The 22588-nt window shown below is 39.1% G+C and overlaps 1 protein-coding gene across 3 annotated transcripts in view; it reads left to right on the top strand.

Moving 5' to 3' along the window:
* The window catches only part of SPHKAP (SPHK1 interactor, AKAP domain containing), a 169551-nt gene that overhangs the window by 116338 nt on the left and 30625 nt on the right, over window positions 1–22588 (top strand). For all 3 annotated transcript variants that reach the window (XM_072796546.1, XM_072796547.1, XM_072796548.1), the window contains 3 exons: window positions 11492–11551; window positions 13167–13301; window positions 21545–21800. In XM_072796546.1, the coding sequence (XP_072652647.1) occupies window positions 11492–11551; window positions 13167–13301; window positions 21545–21800 (451 nt within the window). The remainder of the gene's footprint in view (window positions 1–11491; window positions 11552–13166; window positions 13302–21544; window positions 21801–22588) is intronic.

Below are 22588 nucleotides of genomic sequence, written 5' to 3'. Positions count from 1 at the left end.
GGAGTAAAAGATCTGTACTCTGAAAACTATTAAACACTTACGAAAGAAATTGAAGGGGACACAAAGAAATGGAAAAACATTCCATGCTCATGGACTGGAAGAACAAACACTGTTAAAATGTCTATACTAAAAAAAAAAAATGTCTATACTATTCAAAGCAATATACATATTTAATGCAATCCCTATCAAAATACCATGAGCACTTTCACAGAGCTAAAACAAGCAATCCCAAAATTTGTTTGGAACCACAAAAGACCCCAAATAGCCAAAGCAAACCTGAAAAAGAAAAGCAAAGCTGGTTAGCACATACAGAAGAATGAAACCGGATGACTTTCTTTCACCAAAAATTTCTACAAAATTTAAAACCATGAAATATTTACATTCATGTCATTATATTACATTACATTTACATTTATATAAACTGATAAGCTTTCACGTACTGTATTAAGAAATTGGGGGTGCTCACGTGGCTCCACAAGTTAAGCATCTATCTGCCTTTGGCTCAGGTCATGATTCCAGAGTCCTGGGATCAAGCTCCAAATTGGGTTTCCTGTTCAGGTGGGGAGCCTGCTTCTCCTTCTCCCTCTGCTCCTCCCCTGGCTCATTCTCTCTCTCTTTCTTTCTCTCTCTCTCTCTATCATAAATAAAATCCTTTAAAAAAAAAGAAATTGGAATTATGCATTGGATCCTAGTGGTTCCTTTGTATAGATAAAAGTTGGTGTTTCCTCATCCTGATTCAAGATCTTTGAATAAAAGAGACGCTGTTGTGTCTAGGTCTGTAAGTTCTCTCAAATAGCACCATTCATATTTAAGGACTTAAATGATAATAATTAGACAGTGGTTGATGTTTTTAACTTGCCTACATTTCTGCTTGAATTTTTTTTTTTTTTTTACTTCCATGTATGCACTTGGCTCCCTTCTTTATGTCCATTGGAATCATCCACTGGCTTTATGGTGTGTGATACCAGGCAGCACTCATACCCATGGTGTGCATTTAGATCATTTAAGTCATTACTTCTCTTGGGAACAAGAAGGACATCATTTCTTAATTAAATCTTTTATAGCCCTAACACTCAAGGTGGCTATCGGTATTTATATTTACCCCAAACATAAGTAATGAAGATTTTAAAAAAATGATTTAATGTTTTTCATCAATAAATAATGTGTACATAATTAAATGGGAACAAAGATTTATACCAAGTAAATAAGATGTGAGTAGAAGTGGGAGTAGCTACATGCAAGGACCTAAATTTTAATCACTTTATGATCTCAGAAATAGCTGCACTTTTTAAATATTCTACCTCAAATTATTAAATTGGGCCTTGTGAAATTGACATTTTTGTGCCAACTATGAACAGCAACTTCAAATAATTCAGCCTTATGGACAATAACCCAGAAATCATAAAATGTCACCCAGTATTCTCTGATGTTCTTTACTTTATATTTCATTTAGTCTTTCTAGAAATTCTGTAAAGTATTTTACTATCTCCCCCTTAGACTAGGATCTAGCAAGCACAGAGCTGGACTTTGAAGCTCAGCTTGTGTGTAGGCAAAGCACAACCCCCTGCCTCTTCTGCCTTAAAGACGAAAAAAATGTTTCAGCCATATAAGGCGAGCACATTCTCCCAAGGGCCAGCTAAAGAGTCGACATAGATAAGTCATTTTCCATGTCTGGAATTTTCTCCATTGTTCTTTGGTAAAACTTACAGAACTTTAACACTCTGAGCAATGATGTGTCCTCTACATGGAAACCACAGTTATTTAAAAATATTTGAAAACGAGGTGGGTTTTTCATACATAGCCTACTTGCTTCTCCAGTTCTTGATTGTTAGTTCTTTTATCATACTTTGGGGATCTGGGTTATTCCTGGCTTCCATAATTCAGGAACAGCCCTGTTTCCTCTGTCATGCTTTCATTTGAGCATACTTATCCAGATTAAGGATAGTTAATGGTTTGAACTGAAATCATCCAAGAGTGGTATGAGCTTATTAAAAACAAACAAACAAACAAACAAACAGTGTAAGTACAATGAATTTTGAGGGATAATATGTATAAAATCATCATATTTAACTTGATAATGGAAAAGAATTTCATGTTTTGGCCATGAGTGATTTAGGATCAGCAAATAGATCATCTCAACTACCACCTCCTGAGGTCCATCTCATCTATCAGAAGATATGAATTCTCTGCCTCCTCTCCCCTGCTCAATAGATGCTCTACATACCCCCAGAAAAAATATTTTCCCTATTAAACTTGTTAATAGATTTCTGTGGCTTACTTGCAGTAGTCAAAGTGAAGAGTTGAAAAGTCATCTTGATTCAAAAATAAATCAAAGGTTTGATGATGAATAGAGAGTCCCTCACCATCATCCGTGACATCTGTAATGATTCATCTGCTTGATATTTGATCAACATTTGGCTTTTCTTTGCTTGTACTATTCCAGAGCATGACTCCCGAGAGCTCAGAAATTTATCTCAACTCTTTATGTATTAGAAATCTAAATAACCTCTGTGAGAGAAAAGTAAGACAGGTGGAACCAAGTCTATCAGGTACTCATTTTCCCTTCAATATAAAATACAAACAAGGTAAAACTACCAGATAAATTCTGTTCCAAGGGAAATTTGACTCATCTCTGTCCCCACCATCCTTGGGCACCATTTTTCCTTAAAACTACCCCTTTCAGTGGAAGAAGAGGACAAGAGAAAGCTCTCATCACCGAAGAGATGAGAGATGACAAAATTATGGTCAAAAAGTGTGTGTGTGTGTGTGTGTGCGCGCGCGCGTGCACACAGATTCCAGAGGGGAGGTAAGTAGAGGATCTGTGAAATAGGTGAAGGTGATTGAAAGGTACAAACTTCCAGTTATAAAATAAATAAGTCACTATGTGAAAAGCACAAATAGGAAATATAGTCAATAATATTGTAATAAGGGGGACCTGGGTGGCTCAGCAGTTCAACTTCTGCCTTTGGCTCAGGTCATGATCCCCGGGGTCCCGGGATCAAGTCCCACAGTGGGCTCCCCACAGGGATCCTGCTTCTCCCTCTGCCTATGTCTCTGCCTCTTTCTCTGTATCTCTCATGAATAAATAATATCTTTTAAAAAATAATATTGTATAAGTTGGGTGGTGACGGACAGTGACTGCACCTAGCATGCTGAGCATAGCATTGTCATGTCTAGAATTGTGGAATCAAAACATTGTAGAAAATTTTATCAGGGATCCCTGGGTGGCTCAGTGGTTTAGCACCTGCTGTCGGCCCAGGGCGTGATCCTGGAGTCCCGGGATTGAGTCCCACATTGGGCTCCCTGCTTGGAGCCTACTTCTCCCTCTGCCTCTGTCTCTGCCTCTCTCTTTCTGTGTCTCTCATGAATAAATAAGTAAAACCTTAAAAAAATTATCATTCACCCAAAAACATATCAAATGACTGACTCTGGTTATATGAGATGTCCAAAATAGGCCAATGTGTAGAGATAGAAAGATGAGTGATTGCCTAGGGCTAGGAGGAGGATTTTGGGGGGAGAAATGGATATTCATTGCCAATAAATGCATTTCCTTTTGTGGATGAAGAAATATCCTAAAGTTGGTTGTGATGGTTGCACAATTCTGTGAATATAATACAAACCATTAAAGTATATTTTAAATAGGTAAGTCACATGGTATATGAATTATATCTCAGGAAAGCACATCTTTAAAATGGAAATATAAAATAAATATAGTGTGTTCTTTAACTGGTAAATGTATATCAGATATTGTATATAAGTATATCCTTTTGTTCCCAAAGAAATGTCTTTGGAAACAACAAAAATAGTGGGAAAATGAATAATTTTCTTGAGTAGCATACTTAGGTTAGCAATAAAATTGGCTTTATGTATGGCTAGTTAAAATACCTGTCATTGTTTAGGAATTCTTATATCTTTTACTCAGTCTCTCATCGCAAACTGCTTGAATAGTTGCCTTCAAAACAGCAATTCAAAGATATTTTTTAAAATATTGACAGGTTAGAGTCGCCTAGGTGACTTAGTGGTTGAGCGTCTGCTCAGGTCATGATCCCAGAGTCCTGGGATGGAGTCCCACATCGGGTTCCCCAAAGGGAACCTGCTTGTCCCTCTACCTGTGTCTCTGTCTCTCTCTCTGTGTCTCTCGTGAATAAATAAAATCTTGTTTAAAAAGAAAAGAAAATATTGACAGTTTAAAAAGCAGAAATTGGACAGTCTCCAGTGAAAGTAAAGCTCTAGATTTCATTTTGTGCAATTACCACAATCATTTTAAAGCAATAATAACTGGACACAAGTGCAGTTATCATTCCAAATGTTGTGTGTCTGACAGCATTATGGCATAACAACATTGATGCATAAATCGCCATGTTAGTTATCATTGGTCTAAAATACTAACAAAGGGGAAATCCCATATTCTTTCAGAGATAATTTTGGTCCGGGGTCCTGAATCTAATAGGAGCCTTTTGGTTGGGGTAAGAAAAGAGGCAATTCTTTCTTCAGATTTCTCAATCAGCATTTTGATACCATCAAATTAAGAGATCCCATCCTCTCTGCATGGCCAGATGGCTGCACTGTTAGAAGCTGCCGAAGGAAGGGATGAGCTTCCTCTAAGATAAAACTTAAGTATATAATTGATCATAGTCAACATTCAGATGCTCAGATTTTAAAGGCAATTTGACATCATGTTTTTTATTAACATTTTCTAAGCAAGACCTCCATAGAGGATGATTACCTTGCCTTCACAGGCGGTAGCTGACTTCAGGAGAGATGAGAAGGTACCCAGCAGAAGTCAGAGGCCCCACCCTCTGGACCACACACCTGCTGACATGCCACCCCTGGCTTAGCGATTTACCCCTCCTGGATGCATAATGCAATGGCATTTCTCAACTATCACATTAATTATCTGAAGAGTCCATAAAAAAAATAAAACTGTCCACACACAATGAGAGTTGGTCCTTGACAGTCATCATCAGTTCTTTTTCTGTGTTTTTTTTTTCTAGGAGTTTTTTTTTTAATTTTTATTTATTTATGATAGTCACACACAGAAAGAGAGAGAGAGAGAGAGAGAGAGGCAGAGACATAGGCAGAGGGAGAAGCAGGCTCCATACACCAGGAGCCTGACATGGGATTCAATCCCAGGTCTCCAGGATCGCGCCCTGGGCCAAAGGCAGGCGCTAAACCACTGCGCCACCCAGGGATCCCTTTTTCTGTGGTTTTAATTCAAAATGTCAATCCTGAGTTTTGTATATGACATACAGTATTGTTTCTGTCTTATACGTTTTTGTCTCACCTAAAATGGCTTTTGTCTGACTTCTACAATAAATACATAATAAATATTTAAAACCATTTAGGTACAATTAATGCACAAAAGGTGCTATGAATTACAATCCCTGTTTTAAATTATTTATTTTTTCTTGTTTTACTACATTTTCTTTTTTTTAAGATTTTATTTATTTATTCATGAGAGACGCAGAGAGAGAGAGAGAAGCAGAGACACAGGCAGAGGGAGAAGAAGCAGACTCCATGCAGGGAGCCCGATGTGGGACTCAATCCCAGGTCTCCAAGATCATGCCCGGGGCTGAAGGTGACGCTAAACCACTGAGCCACACAGGCTGCCCTTCTTTTTTTTAATTTAAATTCAATTAGCCAAAATATATTACATACCTAGTTTCCAATGTCATATTCAGTGATTCATCAGTTATGTATAACACCCAGTACTCATCACATCAATTCTCTCCTTAATGCCTGTCACCCAGTTACCCCATTCCTCCTCCCTTGTCCCCCTTGGCAACCCTCTATTCGCTTCCTTTTTTTAAAGATTTTATTTATTTATTCATCAGAGACACAGAAAGAGGCAGAGACATAGGCAGAGGGAGAAAGAGGCTCCATGCAGGGAGCCTACTGCAGGACTCAATCCCAGGACTCAGGGATCACGACCTGTGCCGGAGGGCAGAGGCTCAACCACGGAGCCACCCAGGTGCCCCTCAATTTTTTTCCTAGAGTTAAGTGTCTCTCATGGTTTTTCTCCCTCTCTGATGACTTCCCATTCAGTTTTTCCTCCCTTCCCCATGGATCCTCTGCACAGTTTATTATATTAAATTTTAATGTTAACCTTTTTCTCACAATTTCTTACACCAAAATACATCTCTCTTTTTTTTAAGACTTATTTATTTATTTGAGAGAGAACGCATGGGGGTAGGGAGAAGAAGAGAATCTTAAGCAGACTCCATGCTGAATGGGGAGCCTGATGGGGCCTCGATCTCAGGACCCTGAGATCATGACCTGAGCTGAAACCTAGAGTCAGATGCCTAACCAACTGTACCACCCAGGCACTCCTACATCAGAATATATCTTATATCAGTATTTACTAAAATTCCATAGTGAAATTTTATTTTTAAACATGCTTACATGATTCTCTATTTATGAAAAGGAACTTATATGAAATAATTGATATTGCTTGACTAGATAACCCATAATACTAAACAGAGAAAACAGCATTATTACCTATGAACATTAAAATGGTTAGGATGTACAAGTAACTTTGGAAGAGTATTCCGTTAGATAGCATAAACACCAAAATCATAAAGTGACATCATGTTCTCAATTATACTTATTCTTCCAACATTTTATTTTAAAACTGTAATAATGACAGAAGAGAGGCATTTGCATTTGAAAGGTCCATACAACCTCATAATTTGCTTTGTTAAGAAGGCAAGAAAAGAAGTGTCTGTGTTCTCCCAGTGATGGTTGTGTTTCCATCTGCCTCGGCTGAGTATGTCTGCAGTTGGTCTAAACAAGGACACGTGCAGACACAACATGAAATGTAGGTTCCGAGAAGAGAAAGAAGCTTCCATTGCAAGAAAAGTGTTAATGCCTTTTACATGTGTTTATTACCAATTGTAGTTCTCAACATTTAAGGTTTTTTTTTGTTTTGTTTTGTTTTAGCAAATCCTTATTCACAGAACAAAGAAGCCAATCTAAGTACTTTAAATAGTACCAACTTCTGGATTAACATTAGCTTGGTTAATTCTATAACTTCTCCATCTATTCCCTTATATCCTTACTGGAAGAAAACTTTGTTTATTGACAACATCGGAATTCACGACGTAAATAAGGAAAACAATTATTACAGGGATGACACCTGTGATAACTGAGACAGTGCTTCCACTCCATGGGTGCATGTGCCTTTATCAGCATTTATTGAGCACCTACCAAGTGTCAGGCTTTGCTAAATACTAAGAATTCAGGGCTTGCCTTCATGAATAAATAATCTAAGGAAGGCTGAAGGGAAATGAACTATGTGCAAGAGATTATTAAGTAAACTCACATACTTAAAAAATATTTCCTCAGATCATTTGGTATATTTGGATTTGGACACTTGGGCATTTTACAGATCACTCCAGTGTGACATGAAGTGTCAACACAGAGAATTCACATCTTACTCCCAATTGGTTGCTATCTCTGACATACAGCCTCAACCTCCCTGCCCACGGAGTTCTCTCCAGAACCTGAGGGACCCCTCTTGACACACAGCCCATAGAACCATAGTGTGGAGTCTCCCCGGCTTTCATATTTTTGACATGGAACACTCACTCTAAACCCCTAGAAGTGTATTTTCAACTTCCATTACTAAAAGTTTCCTTTTAACCCCCTATGGTAACACAGGGAGCAGCCTCACCTGTTCAGCAGCACAAACCTCTCACCCCACACCCACCATGCCCCAGCTGTTCTGAGCACATGCTTTTTCTCATTTTTGGATTTCAGTGTTGGTAGATGCCTCAATCTCAAAAAACCCTCAGGTCTTTCTCAACCCTTATTGCACAGAGAGCAGAGCATAAAATTATGATTTCTTCTTTACTTCAACTCTTTAAAAAGTTTGCAGAATTATGCCCAGAGTCTTCATAGTGTAGAAAGAAAGGCATTGTGCTCACCAACTTTGGCCTCACTTCTGGAATTTCTCTAGGACGTGACTCTTGCCTTGGACTTCACAGCCTTTATCTTCTCCTTCTCTTCACTTTAATTAATTCAGAGCCTCTTACTGTCACTCAACAGGTGCTTATCAGAGGGATTTCATCTATTCATTGTTTGTGCCATTTTAGATATGTCCTGCCTCCTCCACCTTGAGTCCAGCCTTCTCTGCAATGCCATTTGTGATTGACCTCGTTCTCCCACCTTCCTTCTCCAGCACGTAGGCCTGTCACTTCTGTAATACTTAATATTGTGCTTCATAGATTTAAGAAATGTGTTCTGCCTCCAGACCATAACTCCGTGAGAGTAAGAACAATACCTGGTATTGTTTGTCTTCTCAGAACCCAGCATCAGAACCATACGTCTCAGAAACATGGAGCTCTTTGTTCTATCAACTTCCACAAACCTCTCACCCCACACCCACCATTCCCCAGCTGTTCTGGGCACAAGCTTTTCTCATTTTTGGACTTCAGTGTTGGTGGGTGCCTCAATCTCAATAAGATCTCAAGGTCACAAAGAGTGGACAATAAAGAGAGCGATACCATTACATGGACCATTTTAGCAGGATGTGGATTTACTGTAAAATCATCAAAGCTGAAAATTCAGGGCTCATCTGGTGCCCAGGCCACTCTCCCAGGAGCTCACATGGTTATATATTTTTGAGAAATTTTCAAAAGGAAGCTATTTTAACTACAGTTATCTCTTTCCAATTAGATTCCCACTATATCTTATTATGTTGAGAGTCATTGGAGTGACCCACAAACATGTGTGGGGTCTGGCTTGGAAATTGAGTGTGGTTGTGTTTACATGAGATAACTTTATGTGGCTTGAGGTCACTTTAGTGTATAATTAAAGCCATTGCTAGCCATGCCTGTGGAGTGATGGCTCTCAGGAATATTTTTACCATTGACAGTGGGAACTCTGCCAGGGATTGAGACATGAAGGTATCAGGTCAGAAGTGGTTTCACAATATAAGGTATGTCCTACTGTTTCCAACACTAGAAATATGTAGAGAGTGGAGAGAAAACAAGATCTATGTGCCAGAAACTAGTCTGTGGAGAATTCTCCCAATCAGACATGTGAACTTATAAACACAAGACTGGGTTCTCATTGATGCCTGGTCAACAAAGAAGTTCTCTCCTGCAGTAAATTTACTTGATAGCTTTGAAAATTATAATTGCACCATATGCTTTTTGAATTTTTTAATGGGAATCAAACAAAAGAGAATTTATCCAAATTCTCACGGTTGTAGAGCACGAACTTGTAATAATATTAAGAGTGAGTATGCCTATAACAACTCATATATGAAAGAAATTTTGGAGTGGTTTCCCACTGAATTTGACAACAACTTGGGAAGTGTACAAGATATTATCAATAAAAGTTTGTGAAGCTGAAAAAATCCACTGAAAATATTAAGACTGAATTATCTTTCTGTTTTGTTTAAATAAAATATTATAAAACATCTGCCATATGAAAAGCTGATCAAAGAGTATGGAGCCAAAAGTGTAGGGAATGAGTATTGTGGAGATGTATTGAGCAGGGGATTAAATATCATTTTTCTGTAAGTTGTCACATTTGTGATATTTGTCACCCTTTTTAAATTTGAGACTTGTTGTGATTTCTTTTCTTCTCCTAAATAAATGAATATTCACCTTTACATCTAATTTAGAATTTCAGTTCAGTTTGCTTTTCCTTTTCTTAAAAAAGTTCTTCAAAAATTGTATATACATCAGGTTCTAAAAATCTGGATCATCCTCTACCACCAAGATATGGAAAGATACATGTGCCAAAGATGAGCAAGTGATGGTTTATGCCTGATTTTGTTCTAGTCTTGACCTAGCTAGCAAGTGTGGAGAATTTCCTCCAAACGTAGCCAGTTTCACATCACAGCCCAGAATGAATCAAGAGAAGAAAGTTCATCTCAGAGAACAAAAGACCATATCTGAGGACAGAGAAGTAATTACTATAGATGCCTTTTCTTGGTCTCTGCATTATCCTCCCCCCCACCCCCCCCGTAATAGAAGATAAGAGCCTTGGGTGCCAGGTTAAGATAATGCACCTTTCTTTAAGGTGAATGGAAAACTGTCTAATCAGTTAGTAAATGCAGTCCCAGCTGCACGTTATTCAGAGCCCCTGAACATGAACAGATACTGAACCAGTTTTCCAAGGGCAAAGTTCCAATTATTGTATGAATATTCACAAACTGCTCTGAAACATGAACTCCTTCCAAGCACCATCTACTATCCCTGCCTCTCTTTTGTGCTACCCCTGAAGGAACTCATGCCTGGTTCCTAGTTAGCCATCCTATTAAACCAATGGAGGAGAGCCTCTGAGTGAGAGTGTGAATGGCAGTTCTTCCCACAAATGCCTATCAGGTTATTCTTAACAAGCACATACTGTAACCTAGAGATATGCTGCAAGGATATGGTGAGTTCAGAAAACCAGAGAATATTCCATTGAAGGGAATAAATCAGTAGTGAGCTTTACACTTTTGCAATATATAACTAGTGTAGTTCTTAAAGGCTCACCCCAAATCTTCCAATAATGTTTTTTGACCTCAAAAAGAGAAAGGATGGATTCTGAGAAACCATAACCCCAAACAACTGAAATTGAAAGGCCCCATATGCTTCTAAGCACTTACATAAGTCCAGACATCTGACTAAATATCCAAATAATGTTATCAGCTTTATATGAGCAAATCAACTTGAGTAAAAAGCTTGAACCACTATGTACACCTGAAACTGATGTAACATTGTGTGTCACCTGTACTCAATAAATAAATAAGTAAATAAGATTTAAATTAAGTTAAATTATTCATTAAAGGGGAAAGGAAAATAATATATCTCACTTCTTTATGTTTTAAGTTTTCTTCTCCCTATCTCCATGCGAATGTCCATAGTAGATTTTTTTCTGTGGGCTGTGTTTGAAATTTAAACTACAATTTTCTTCTTCTTGTTCTGAATTATTTTTTAATATTGTTGCTCTTGGTTTCATACTCTAGCTTATTCAGACATTTATCTAAGATGACTAAAAAGAAGCAAAGTATACAATGGGATTAAATAAATTAATGAAAACCATGAAACAAAGAGAAGCCATTTATCATGCACTGGTTCGAAAATGAGAGAAGAAGGGAGAAATGAGAAAAAAAAGATAAATGGAGATAAATGTTTATTGCAATTAAAATCAGAGGTTTAGAGTACATAGTATCTTTTCTCCTATTTTTGAGATTGGATAACCCTTTATAAGTCTGAAGATTTTGTTGGGACTTACATTGACTTGAATACAGAGAGATCATTCTTTTTGTGGGGCCATGAACAGAAGAGGGCGTGCGGTGGGGTCAGAGGAATTGTGACTAGGGTGTGAGTGTTTTGCACAGAAGCCCAAAGGTACAGCGGCTGTTTCTGGGCCAGACCAACTGTACGAAACTTGCAGGACCCTCAAATATTTTGCCCCAAATGGGTTCCATGCTTTCTTCTAAAAGAACTGCCAGGTTTTTCACTTATTTGGCTGTTTTGGGGCTTTTTCCTAGGTTTGCTTCGTGAACCTGGATGTGAACAAGGATGCATGCAGCACAGAGCACCTGCAGCAGGTAACCCTGGGAACACGAGCTCTCCAGGAGCTCATAACAAAGGCTTGCTGGGCCAACCAGAGAGCCGACATGACTTCACCTATAAATGGCACTCATTCAATTAGAGACTCTTTGGTTGGGTGGCTTCACCACAACCCATTTCCTGACCCTTTCCCTGCTACCTCCCATGCAGGTTGCCTTCGTTGTATTCATGAAATTGGCTTTCCCAAGATAACTGGGCTGCTCTCTGAACAGGTGCTTTCCCCTACCCCCAGGCCCTGCTAGATGCTTTCTCCACCCCCACCTCCTTTGCTCTCAAACACCCTGCCTGAGATGACATTTCCAAAGTTTTTCCAAACCTGCTTGATACCAGCCAGCCCTTCTCTGTGGCTCTCAGGTCTGGTCCCTCCTGCTGCTTTGATCAAATGTTTTGTCTCTAACTTGGGTTTCCTAGTCTTAAACTCAACTGGGGCTCAAACTCTTGGCATTCTGCAGCAGCTACATATTCCAACTCACAAGATTGAGAGGATCCTGATGTAAATCCTTGACAGCATGCAAGTACTTGAAGGTCCCCTCAGTCCTTTGGAACTAGAGGCAATAGGGAGTCTGATAGGAAGAATTGGTGTGATGTGGTTATCCTTTCAATGCCCAAAGTTGAAGATGGTTTGACCTCACTATTTGGTAGTTATACCAAATAGTGGTATTATAGTGGTGTGATAACACACCATTTGCAGCTTTGCAATCAGAACAGTCGGCCTGTGATTACTGTTATTCCTGTAATGTTTTTTTTCTTGACAATGCTGCACCTGGGTTGGAAGCTTCTCAGACCTAATTGCCCACACAGATTATCCGTAATAGATTTCCACAGAGCTTCAAATATCATTCATCTGTGTAGTACTGGAGGGATTTGGGAGGAAAAATTGTACATATGCTTTCATTTAATGGACTTACGGTGCAGACAGAGTTTGTCAAAGAGACAGCAGGAGAGACCAAAGCAAGTTGGCATCTTGGACTGTGTGTTTGAAGATTTATATGAGTGATTTGAGACAGTCTTCTGCTACGGCTAAGAGTAGAAACTTAGCACTGATTTAGCTATATGAGCGTGTGTAAACTAATCTCTGGACCTCAGACTACTTATGTGTAAAAAGGGAAGTAATAATGTTACCTAATCCATATGGGGGTGTTGTGGGAATTAAGTGTACTAAGATGTAACTTGTACAGTCTTTAGCATAGCACCTAGTACATAGAGTGAAATGAATATTGGAAATTATTATTATTGATACTATGATTATTGACTCTGTTAGAATAGATGATTATAGTCAATAAGTCTCTTATTCCAACTATGAAGAGGATAAAAATCCTACTATGTATACCTGTGCTGTAATAGTAATTAAATGTCTACTTTGGAAAATTTAGAACTAAAAAGTTTTTAAAGCTTTATGGTTAAGTAATTTTCTATTCCAATCTAAACCTTTGTGCATCAATTTCATACAACCTCTTCTAGTAATAATCTTAGTATATTATCTAATCTATCATTTGTATAAGTTATATATTATTTTTGCAAGTGAATAGTTTTGGGGTAGTGCTTTGGAGGTGAAAAGAAATCACCTAAACAAACTAATCTCTTCCTCCACAGAAATTGGTCAATGTTTCACCAGATCTTCCAAAACTCATCAGCTCCATGAACGTCCAACAGCCAAAAGAAAATGAAATTGTCCTTCTAAGTGGGTTAACATCTGGAAATATCCAGGCAGATTTTGAAGTTTCACAGGTAAGAGATGTAAGCTCTTGATAAGATATTCATTAGTGATAGGTTATCTATGGTCAACTCTTGGCACAAGTCGTTATGAACTTCAAATAGATGCTACAAGTAAGCTCCCATAGCAAAAGACTTCAAAATCTCTTTGTAATCAAAAAGTCCTCATTTGTATTTCTTCTGAATATGCCACTCAAGAGTTTGGCAGAGCTTCTTTTACCTCAACTCCTAACATTTATTATCTTCTCAAGTTCATGATGCTAACTTGCACTTAAACTAGAGCAGACACATTGGGCACAGAATGACTAGTTATCTTGGTTTTCTTCAAATCTATTAAATAATAAAAAAAAACCAGACTCATTTTATGTTTCTCAAACAATACCAAAATTCTAATTCATACCGTATGGTCCCAGAATCCTAGCTCCTTCTTTCTTCTTATATTTATTTCTTAGGATATACCAAATGAGCCAGGCTAATAAATACAGGATAGCAACCCCATGGACAGAAAATGAGTTTCCTCGAAAGGCTAAAGTGAGTTAGTGAGTGAGTCCTTAAAGAGTAAAATTCCTAGAAGAAATGAACATTATTGGGATGCCTGCATGGCTCAGTGGTTGTGTGTCTTCCTTTGGCTCAGAGAGTCATCCCAGGGTCCCTAGATTGAGTTCTGCATCATGTTCCCCACAGGGAGCCTCCCTATCTCTGAGTCTCTCATGAATAAATAAATAAAATCTAAAAAAAAAGAAAGAAAGAAATGAACGTTACTAAAAATAAAGCAGGAATTCAGATAATATTACTCTCATTCAGTGCACTGATCTTCATTGCTATTAGATGAGTCGTTATAACATTAGTTGAAGACAAGTTTTTACAACTATAAATTGTTTAGTTGATTTGCAGAAACAAATATAAGATTTCTAAAGGCATACTATATCGAAGATTGTGGATATTCCCAAATAAGTCATGCTGATAGTGACACATAATACAGCTACAGATTAAAATGTTGCACATTTGTTTTCCTTCAATTGTTCTTTCTTGGGTTCTAGTTTTTATGGAAAATTTTAAAATATTCTTTTATTTTTTAGTCCTTCCAAATGTCAAAAAACTCAGATACCTACCCACTATTTCTTGCATCTACTCCAGATGCTTTGTAAAAATTTGCACACAGCCTATTACAACTTGGTAATCAAGACCAGAAAAGGGGGGGATCCCTGGATGGCTCAGCAGTTTAGCACCTGCCTTCGGCCCAGGGTCAAAGTGGAGTGGTCCTGGAGTCCTGGGATCGAGTCCCACATCGGTCTCCCTGCATGGAGCCTGCTTCTCTCTCTGCCTATGTCTCTGCTTCTCTCTGTGTGTGTCTCTCATGAATAAATAAATAAAATCTTAAAAAAAAAGAAAACCAAAATCCTCATTAAAAAAAAAAAAAAAAGAAAAAGACTAGAAAAGGGGCACCCAGGTGGTGCAATCAGGCCTCTAACTCTTGGTTTCAATTCAGGCCATGATCTCTGGTGTGGTAATCTTGGTGTCATGGGATGAAGCCCCACTGTGCCCTTTCTTGGCTTCATGCTCAGTGTGGAGTCTGATTGGGATTCTCCTCCTCTCCCTCTGCCCCTCCTGCTCATTCTCTCTCTCTGTCTCTCTCTCTCTCTCTCTCTAATAAATACTTTTTTAAAAGACAGGAACAAAATTTCTCCTGGTCAATCTAATAACACATTTTCTTAGTGAGAAAGAAAAGAGAAAACAGAAATGGTTCTAGTGCTTTCTCTGTATACTGGGCAAAGGTATGATGACCAATAGGAATTTTCAAATCTGAGTTTTAAAATAGTATATCTGCACCAGGCCTATTAGGATTTTAATTAAATATGACAGAAAATTAGATTATGCATAAAAATAGTATAGCTAATAGGTAGATTGTTAGTGGGACTTGAACAGTGTCACCAGGACATGGATTTTTCCTCTTTTGGGCTTTCTCTCTCCTTACCCTGCTATCAGACAGTCTCTTCCCAGGAAAAATCACTATCACTTTGGGTTCAAGTTAAGCAAAAGTGAGTTGTCTCCTCCAGATGGCTCCCAGCAAAAGTCTAATTGTGTTCTATTGGTTCCCATGTGCCATATGTCCATTTCTGAACCAATCACAATGGCCTGAGGAATGCAGTGTTCCAACCGGCAGGCTGGGTCACCTGCTTGGATCACCTCGGAGTTTGAGGTCAATTAACTCCATGTAAATCACTTGGATTGTGAGTGAGCCAAAACATGATGCCCCACAGGGTATGAGAACCAGAAGAAGACTGAGTGATGTTTTGTTTCCCAAAATAAACACAGATGTAATTGGGGTCAGGGAAAGTCAGATTGCCCAGGACTCATTAAATATCATCCATCAAAAACATGCTTAACATCCTGCATGCTTTTCCTAAGAGCTATCAAGAATTGTCTGTGAGCTGTAACACTCTTAAACATTTCATTCTTCTCTGTCCCAAGAGTCCCCACCACTTCTTACATACCACTTCACCCTTCTGCAGTCTCCCAAAGCCCTACCTCATTTTCTAGGTACCACAATCCATGTTTTTTTTTAATCCATGTGTTTTAAAAGAGCAGTAATTTTGGGGCAGTGTATCAATATTGAATCCCATGTTAGCCAGCCATACCCAGTACCTAATTGTTCACGGATAGTCTCAGTGTGGCTGTCCTGCCTCATGAGAGTTAGTTACCTGTTAATCCACAAGTTAAAATGGAGCTATTGGCCAGGGAATCTTGAGCTGGGTTCTTAGGAGAAGTCTAGATCAACCCCCAGGGCAGAGCTATTGTTCCCAGTGACCCTGTGAAGAAGGGAATCAACAAACCACTTGGCACCTTTATGCCAGGAAATTACAATACGGAAGATTTTCAGTAGTCCAGATGACAAGTGACCTCGCTTCTCTCAACTATAATTTCCTATTCTGTAAAATGGATATTTAAAAAATATATCTTTTCTTCATTCTCAGAGACTAGTCATAATGATTTAATAAAATAATATGAAGGCACCTTGAAAAGGACTATTCAAATACAAAGTGGTGTGTTTTCTTTCCATGTCCAAAAAACTGAAGGAAGGTAAAGTAGAAGGAAAATGTTATTTAAAGCAAAATAAGGCATGCCTGGGTGACTCAGTTCGTTCAGTTCTGACTCTTGATTTCGGCTCAGGTGAATCTCCCAGGGTTGTGGGATCAAGCCCCGGGGGCTCTGCACTGGGCGTGAAGCCTGCTTAAGATTCTTTCTCTCTCCCTCTCCATCTTTCCCTCCCCCCTTTCATCCCAAATAAAAAGGTGATAGAGCAAAATAAGACACCAGGGTAGGGGCGGCCTGGGTGGCGCAGCGGTTTAGCGCTGCCTTCAGCCTGGGGTGTGATCCTGGAGACCAGGGATCGAGTCCCGCATTGGGCTCCCTGCATGGAGCCTGCTTCTCCCTCTGCCTGTGTCTCTTTCTCTGTGTCTCTCATGAATAAATAAATAAAATCTTTAAGAAAAAAAAAAGACACCAGGGTAGACTACTGGGCACACCAAGAATAAGCATCCATTTACAAACTGGCTAGGCTCATCCGGGGAAGAGAAGTACAAGGATATTGTCACAAGGATAATGTATGTAGAGAGTGCCCCTTCTGCCTCCTGATGAGTTTCATTATCTATGAACAGTTTTCTCTTTATTTATTCATGCCTTCATCTTTCCAACTCAGCAAATGACCCTACTGCTTTCTTTATATTGCTACATTATTTTGCAGTTAAATTGTACGACTCAGAAAAAATGTAAGGAAATAATCATAATGTACCTCTGTTATTCCTGTGTAAATATTGTAAATATAGTAAACCTTTGTTGAATGAATGAATATACTATATACTATAAGTCTAGCATTTTTCTTCATGCTGAGGATACGGTAGTAAATAAGTTGGACATCTTGCTTTTAGAGAGCAACTTACTTAGTCTAGCATTCTCTTTGACCTTATTTCTTATGGATATTATTAAATATATATGAACACATGCACAACTATCCATACATATGTGTCTCAAAAGACTAACGAATAGTGGGGTGCCTGGGTGGCTCAGTTGGTTAAGTGTCCCACCCTTGATTTCAGCTCAGGTCATGGTCTCTCAGTGTTTTGAGATGGAGCCCTGTGTCCGGCTCCATTCCGAGTATGGAGCTGCTTAGGATTCACTCTCTCTCCCTCTCCTTCTATCTCTCCCCCCTCACATGCTCTCTCTCTCTCTAAAAAGAGAAACTAATGCATACATACCAGTGAACATCAAGTGAGAAGTTGGCATAACAGTTACATTTTCCTTCTCCAAACAATTCTTAGTAGAGCCTTAGTGTAAGATTTTAAAATATCTTAAGAAAAATCATCATGAGGACAGCCAGTGGACAAGTAAAATACTAAGTGAAAAATACAAGTAAAATCAATTATTTTTCTTTCTTTTTTTTCTGTTTCCAACCCCTTATTTATTTATTTATTTATTTAATAAATTTATTTTTATTGGTGTTCAATTTGTCAACATACAGGATAACACCCAGTGCTCATCCCGTCAAGTGCCCCCCTCAATGCCCGCCACCCAGTCACCCCTACCCCCCGCCCACCTCCCCTTCCACCACCCCTAGTTCATTTCCCAGAGTTAGGAGTCTTTCATGTTCTGTCTACCTTTCTGATATTTCCCACTCATTTTTTCTCCTTTCCCCTTTATTCCCTTTCACTATTTTTTATTTATTATATGAATGAGACCATATAATGTTTGTCCTTCTCCGATTGACTTATTTCACTCAGTATAATACCCTCCAGTTCCATCCATGTCGAAGCAAATGGTGGGTATTTGTCGTTTCTAACGGCTGAGGAATATTCCATTGTGCATCGAAAGATAAATGGATAAAGAAGATGTGGTTATGTATTCAATTATTTTTCTACAGAAGAAAATTTTTTCTGAGAGGCTTATTATGTACAATAATAAGATCTACACCTATGTCTGTCCTTTCTGTGAGGTGAACACATAATTTTATTGGGCATGCATGAGTTCGAGGAGGTTGAGGTGCAAACCATCCTTTTCAAATTGCACATCCTTGGTTGATATTGGAGTTTTGCTGATTAGACCAGGAAGCCATGGAGAGAATTGGAAAGGACACAGGAATTGGAGCCCAATGGGCCTGGATTTCACTGCTGGCTCTTGCATTTTATATTTGTGTAGCCTCCAAAGGAGCTTTCTATGCCTCATTTCTCCTCTAGAAGATAGTAATGGCATCCCCAACTTCATAGAAATAATGTTTGCATTAAAGGTAATAAGCTATTCAAAGCACCTAATAGACTACAATAAAAATTATATAATAATACCTACCATTATTTTACAGGCTGCATTGTTTGGCCTTCATTTACCTAAGACTCCTAGGATGCTTATTTACTTTCAAGAACATTGTTCAGAAAATATATTTTCTCTTTATGAATGCAATAACCATGGAACATTGCACATTTAACACAGTCCTTTCTCTAAGTTTATTTTCAGGTATTACTTAACTGGTCATGTTGATTTGTTAATATCTCTTTTGAATCCTGCCACAATATATAAAACCCTAGGTCATATATATTTAATCTCAATGATATGAAATGGCCAATATGCAACCATTTTTACCTATAAGTATGGCGACTTCATTATTTTTATTCATGCCTGATCCACTGGTAGTATACTGTGCCCCACATCCCAGTCCCCACCCCCTATCTTTATTTTTTTTAAAGATCTTATTTATTAATTAATGAGAGACGCAGAGAGAGAGAGAGAGAGAGAGAGAGAGCAGAGAGAGAGGCAGAGACACAGGCAGAGGGAGAAGCAGGCTCCATGAAGGGAGCCCGATGTGGGACTCGATCCCGGGTCTCCAGGATCATGCCCTAGACTGAAGGCAGTGCTAAACCGCTGAGCCCCCCGGGCCGCCCCCCACCCCCCATCTTATTCATGTTTGTACCTCCCAGCATACCTTGCATAAAATAGACACCCAGAAAGTATCTTGTAAATTTCAAGTAAGTGTATTATATCTGAATTCAGTGGAAATAAAATTAATCAAGCCAGCTACTGTTACTCTACAGCAGTAGTTCCTCATTATTGTGGGAGATTTCAGACCCTTTGTGAATTTCATTAAAAAACTGTAAAATCGGGGGCAGCCCGGGTGGCTCAGCAGTTTAGCGTCACCTTCAGCCCAGGGCGTGATCCTGAGATCCGAGGATCGAGTCCCGCGTCCTGCTTCCTGCGTGGAGCCTGCTTCTCCCTCTGCCTGTGTCTTTGCCTCTCTCTGTGTGTCTCTCATGAATAAATGAATAAAATCTTTATTTTAATAAAGCTATAAAATCAGCACTTCTCAAATATTAATTCATGTGGAATCACAAAGAGATTTTTCTTGAAAATTCAGATTCTGATTCAGTAGATATGAGATGGATCCTGAGATTACCCATTTCTAACAAGCTGCCAGGTGATGCCAAGGCTGCTAGTCTACAACCACACTTTGAAAAGCAGGGTTATGAACCCCCTTCCTCGAGAAACAGACCTAATTACCTAAGCATGTAGATCAATTCTGTTTCTGAGCCCCCTGGACCCCTTGGAGAATGATTGGACTTTTCATTTTATAATCACCAGTCCTGGAATTACTCTAATTATAATATTCAACTAAAAAGATTAATAAATGATATTTATGGAACAAAAAGATATACTACTTTCAGAAATACAATATGGATGTGGACATGTGTGTATTTCTGTGCATTACACGTACCCCTTACACACACATATATTCAGAACTCAAGGATTCCAAAATGTAAGTTAAGTAGGATTAGACCCAATTAACTCTAATTGCAGATAAGCATAGGATTTAAATAATCCTTTTTATAAACTAAATGTTTAGACATAAACTATTTCCCCCAAACATTTCAAATTCCACTTGGATATAAATGTGTTTAGCTTTCTCCTCCCCAATAGCTCTTGTTTCCAGTCAAATAATTTTCTGTTAAAACTTACTACAAATCAGCGTATTGTTCCTTTTATAAAAATAATAAAAATCTCGAGATGCACAAGATATGTTTACTAGTAATAGGTGCACGAGCAATCGAAACTTTTATTGCTTTCTAATGGACAGCAATATGAATAGAGAAAATGTGTAGTGGAGAACAGGGAGATGGTCTGTAAACTCTAGAACAGAACAGAATTAATAGGTCTCACAGGGACAACATCTAACGATTTGAGCCTTTGTATCACTGCTTTCCTATATGCTGATCTTCTAGAGATAATTAGTGCTCTTCCAGTGGATTTCTTTATATCTCATTGTGTCTGCTTCTTCAGATGAACAATACGCATTAGAAATTCCAACTGTAGTTAATAGAAACACTGAAATACTGGCAGAGGTTTTACTGAACATCACCAAGGCAGAAAAAGATACTGGTCTGAGAATCCCTGAGAAACCAGGGTTCTGTTTCATCAAGAAGCACGCCCCAGACAGCCTTAAGGTTCCCCTCGGCTTAACTCGACTTTAGGCTTCATTCTGACTCTAGGCACTAACTGCCCTTTCCTTAGAACATTTACTTTAGAAAACATCTTTATGAATTATTTCTCTGCCCCTTTGCGATGTAAATCACTTTAAAGGCCTCATGACAGTTTTAGAGCCTGGGAGCATCTTTTTCAAAGACCTAAGAGCCATCTCTGAAATAAGATCATCAAAGAAGACGGTGTCCCTTCTTCTGTGGAAGGATGGGAGATGGAGATCTGCTTCAGGAGGAGCCAGAGCAAAACTACCTCCTGCCATGCAGATGCAAAAACATTTACTTTTCCTTTGGCTAGAACCAGTTAGCAAGCACAGATGACCCACAGCCCTCTGACACCAGCCCCTAAAAGCCCTAGTGCCTTCTATTTCTGTGGAGCTGTGGTCCAGCTCACTTCTGGGGCCCCTCTTTCCTATTTTAAGAACTCTGATGAAGGTCTTCCTTAACTTGTTTAACTTTGCCCACTGCCACTTTTGCTTTGACAGTAGACCCCAGAAATATGTGATACAACTGGCCTAGTTTCCCCTAAGTCAGACTTTCTCCTAGGTACCCTGTGTGCCTGAATATCACTTGAATTTTTTTTCAAGCAATTCATCAATCTAAGCCCAGAAGATATTCCAAATATTTTAAATGTCCCCTACTCCTTGTAACAAGGAAGACTGGTGGAAGAAGAAAGGTCAGAAGTGATGATTTTTTTTATTCTCTATTTCAATAAATGCCTTCTTTTCTCTTGACATTCAGTGTCCTTGGCTGCCAGATATCTGCTTGGTCCAGTGTGCGAGAGGGAACAGGGCAAACAGTACCAATTGCATCATCTTTGAGATCAACAAATTTTTGATTGGTCTGGAACTGGTGCAGGAGCGGCAGCTCCACCTGGAAACAAACGTCCTGAAAGTGGAGGATGACACGAACTGTTCCCTGTCTTCCATCGAGGAGGACTTTCTCACCGCCTCTGAGCACTTGGAGGAGGAAAGTGAGGTGGAAGATTTGAGGAACGGTGAGAACTGCCCCATAAAACAAATGTGCATCCTGAAATTAGTCACCCTATGAAAATGAGTGAGATTTCAGCCACGTCCGTTTGGCTGATGCATCAGAATCTTCACCTACCGAGTTTCTAGTGAGGCCACTGACTCATGCGCTTAGATTAAATGGTTGGATGGCTCCATTTTCCTAAAGATGCTTTAGGGATGCTGATGGACATCCTCTTGCCTGCCAAGAGCCTAAGACTATCGTAGGGAGGGAAGTTATCTTCCCTGAGACTACCACAAAGCCACCTATTAGTTGAAGCCAACTTAAACTGGCCTGAATCCTAGCACAGCCTCTTTGAGACTGTGAAGCCTGGGTCAGTTCCTAGTCCTTCTGAGCCCCCGTTCCCTTATCCATTATTTGGGAGTAGAATAGTGCCTCTAGCACTGTTACATTTATTATATTCAGCTATATCTATGATATTTACCTGGTTATGTTAAAGGCAGAAGGAAATAACCCAGGGGAGTACTTAGCACTTAGCACTTATTCACAGCTTTGGTTTACTGATCCATAGAGCTCAGTGAACAATGTGTTCGTCCTCCCCACTCCTAGCCAAAGACAAAGGGATACAGCAGATGCTGTTGGCACTACCTGAGACAAGTCCTACCCAAACTTCAGAGCAAGTGTTTGCCACAAGGCTTACTATGGAGGTGGCTTTAAACATCCTTCCTCCTTCTGTATGCTCTGGGAAGCTCTTAGATACAACTGTCTGGGTTACTCCTCCTGTGGAGAAAGGTGATAAGGGCACCTGGGTGGCTC

This window comes from Canis lupus, chromosome 24, assembly GCF_048164855.1.
Source record: "Canis lupus baileyi chromosome 24, mCanLup2.hap1, whole genome shotgun sequence".
In the NCBI taxonomy this organism is placed as follows: Eukaryota; Metazoa; Chordata; class Mammalia; order Carnivora; family Canidae; genus Canis; species Canis lupus.
Note: the sequence above shows the minus strand (reverse complement) of the source record. Positions and strands in the feature narration are given on the sequence as shown.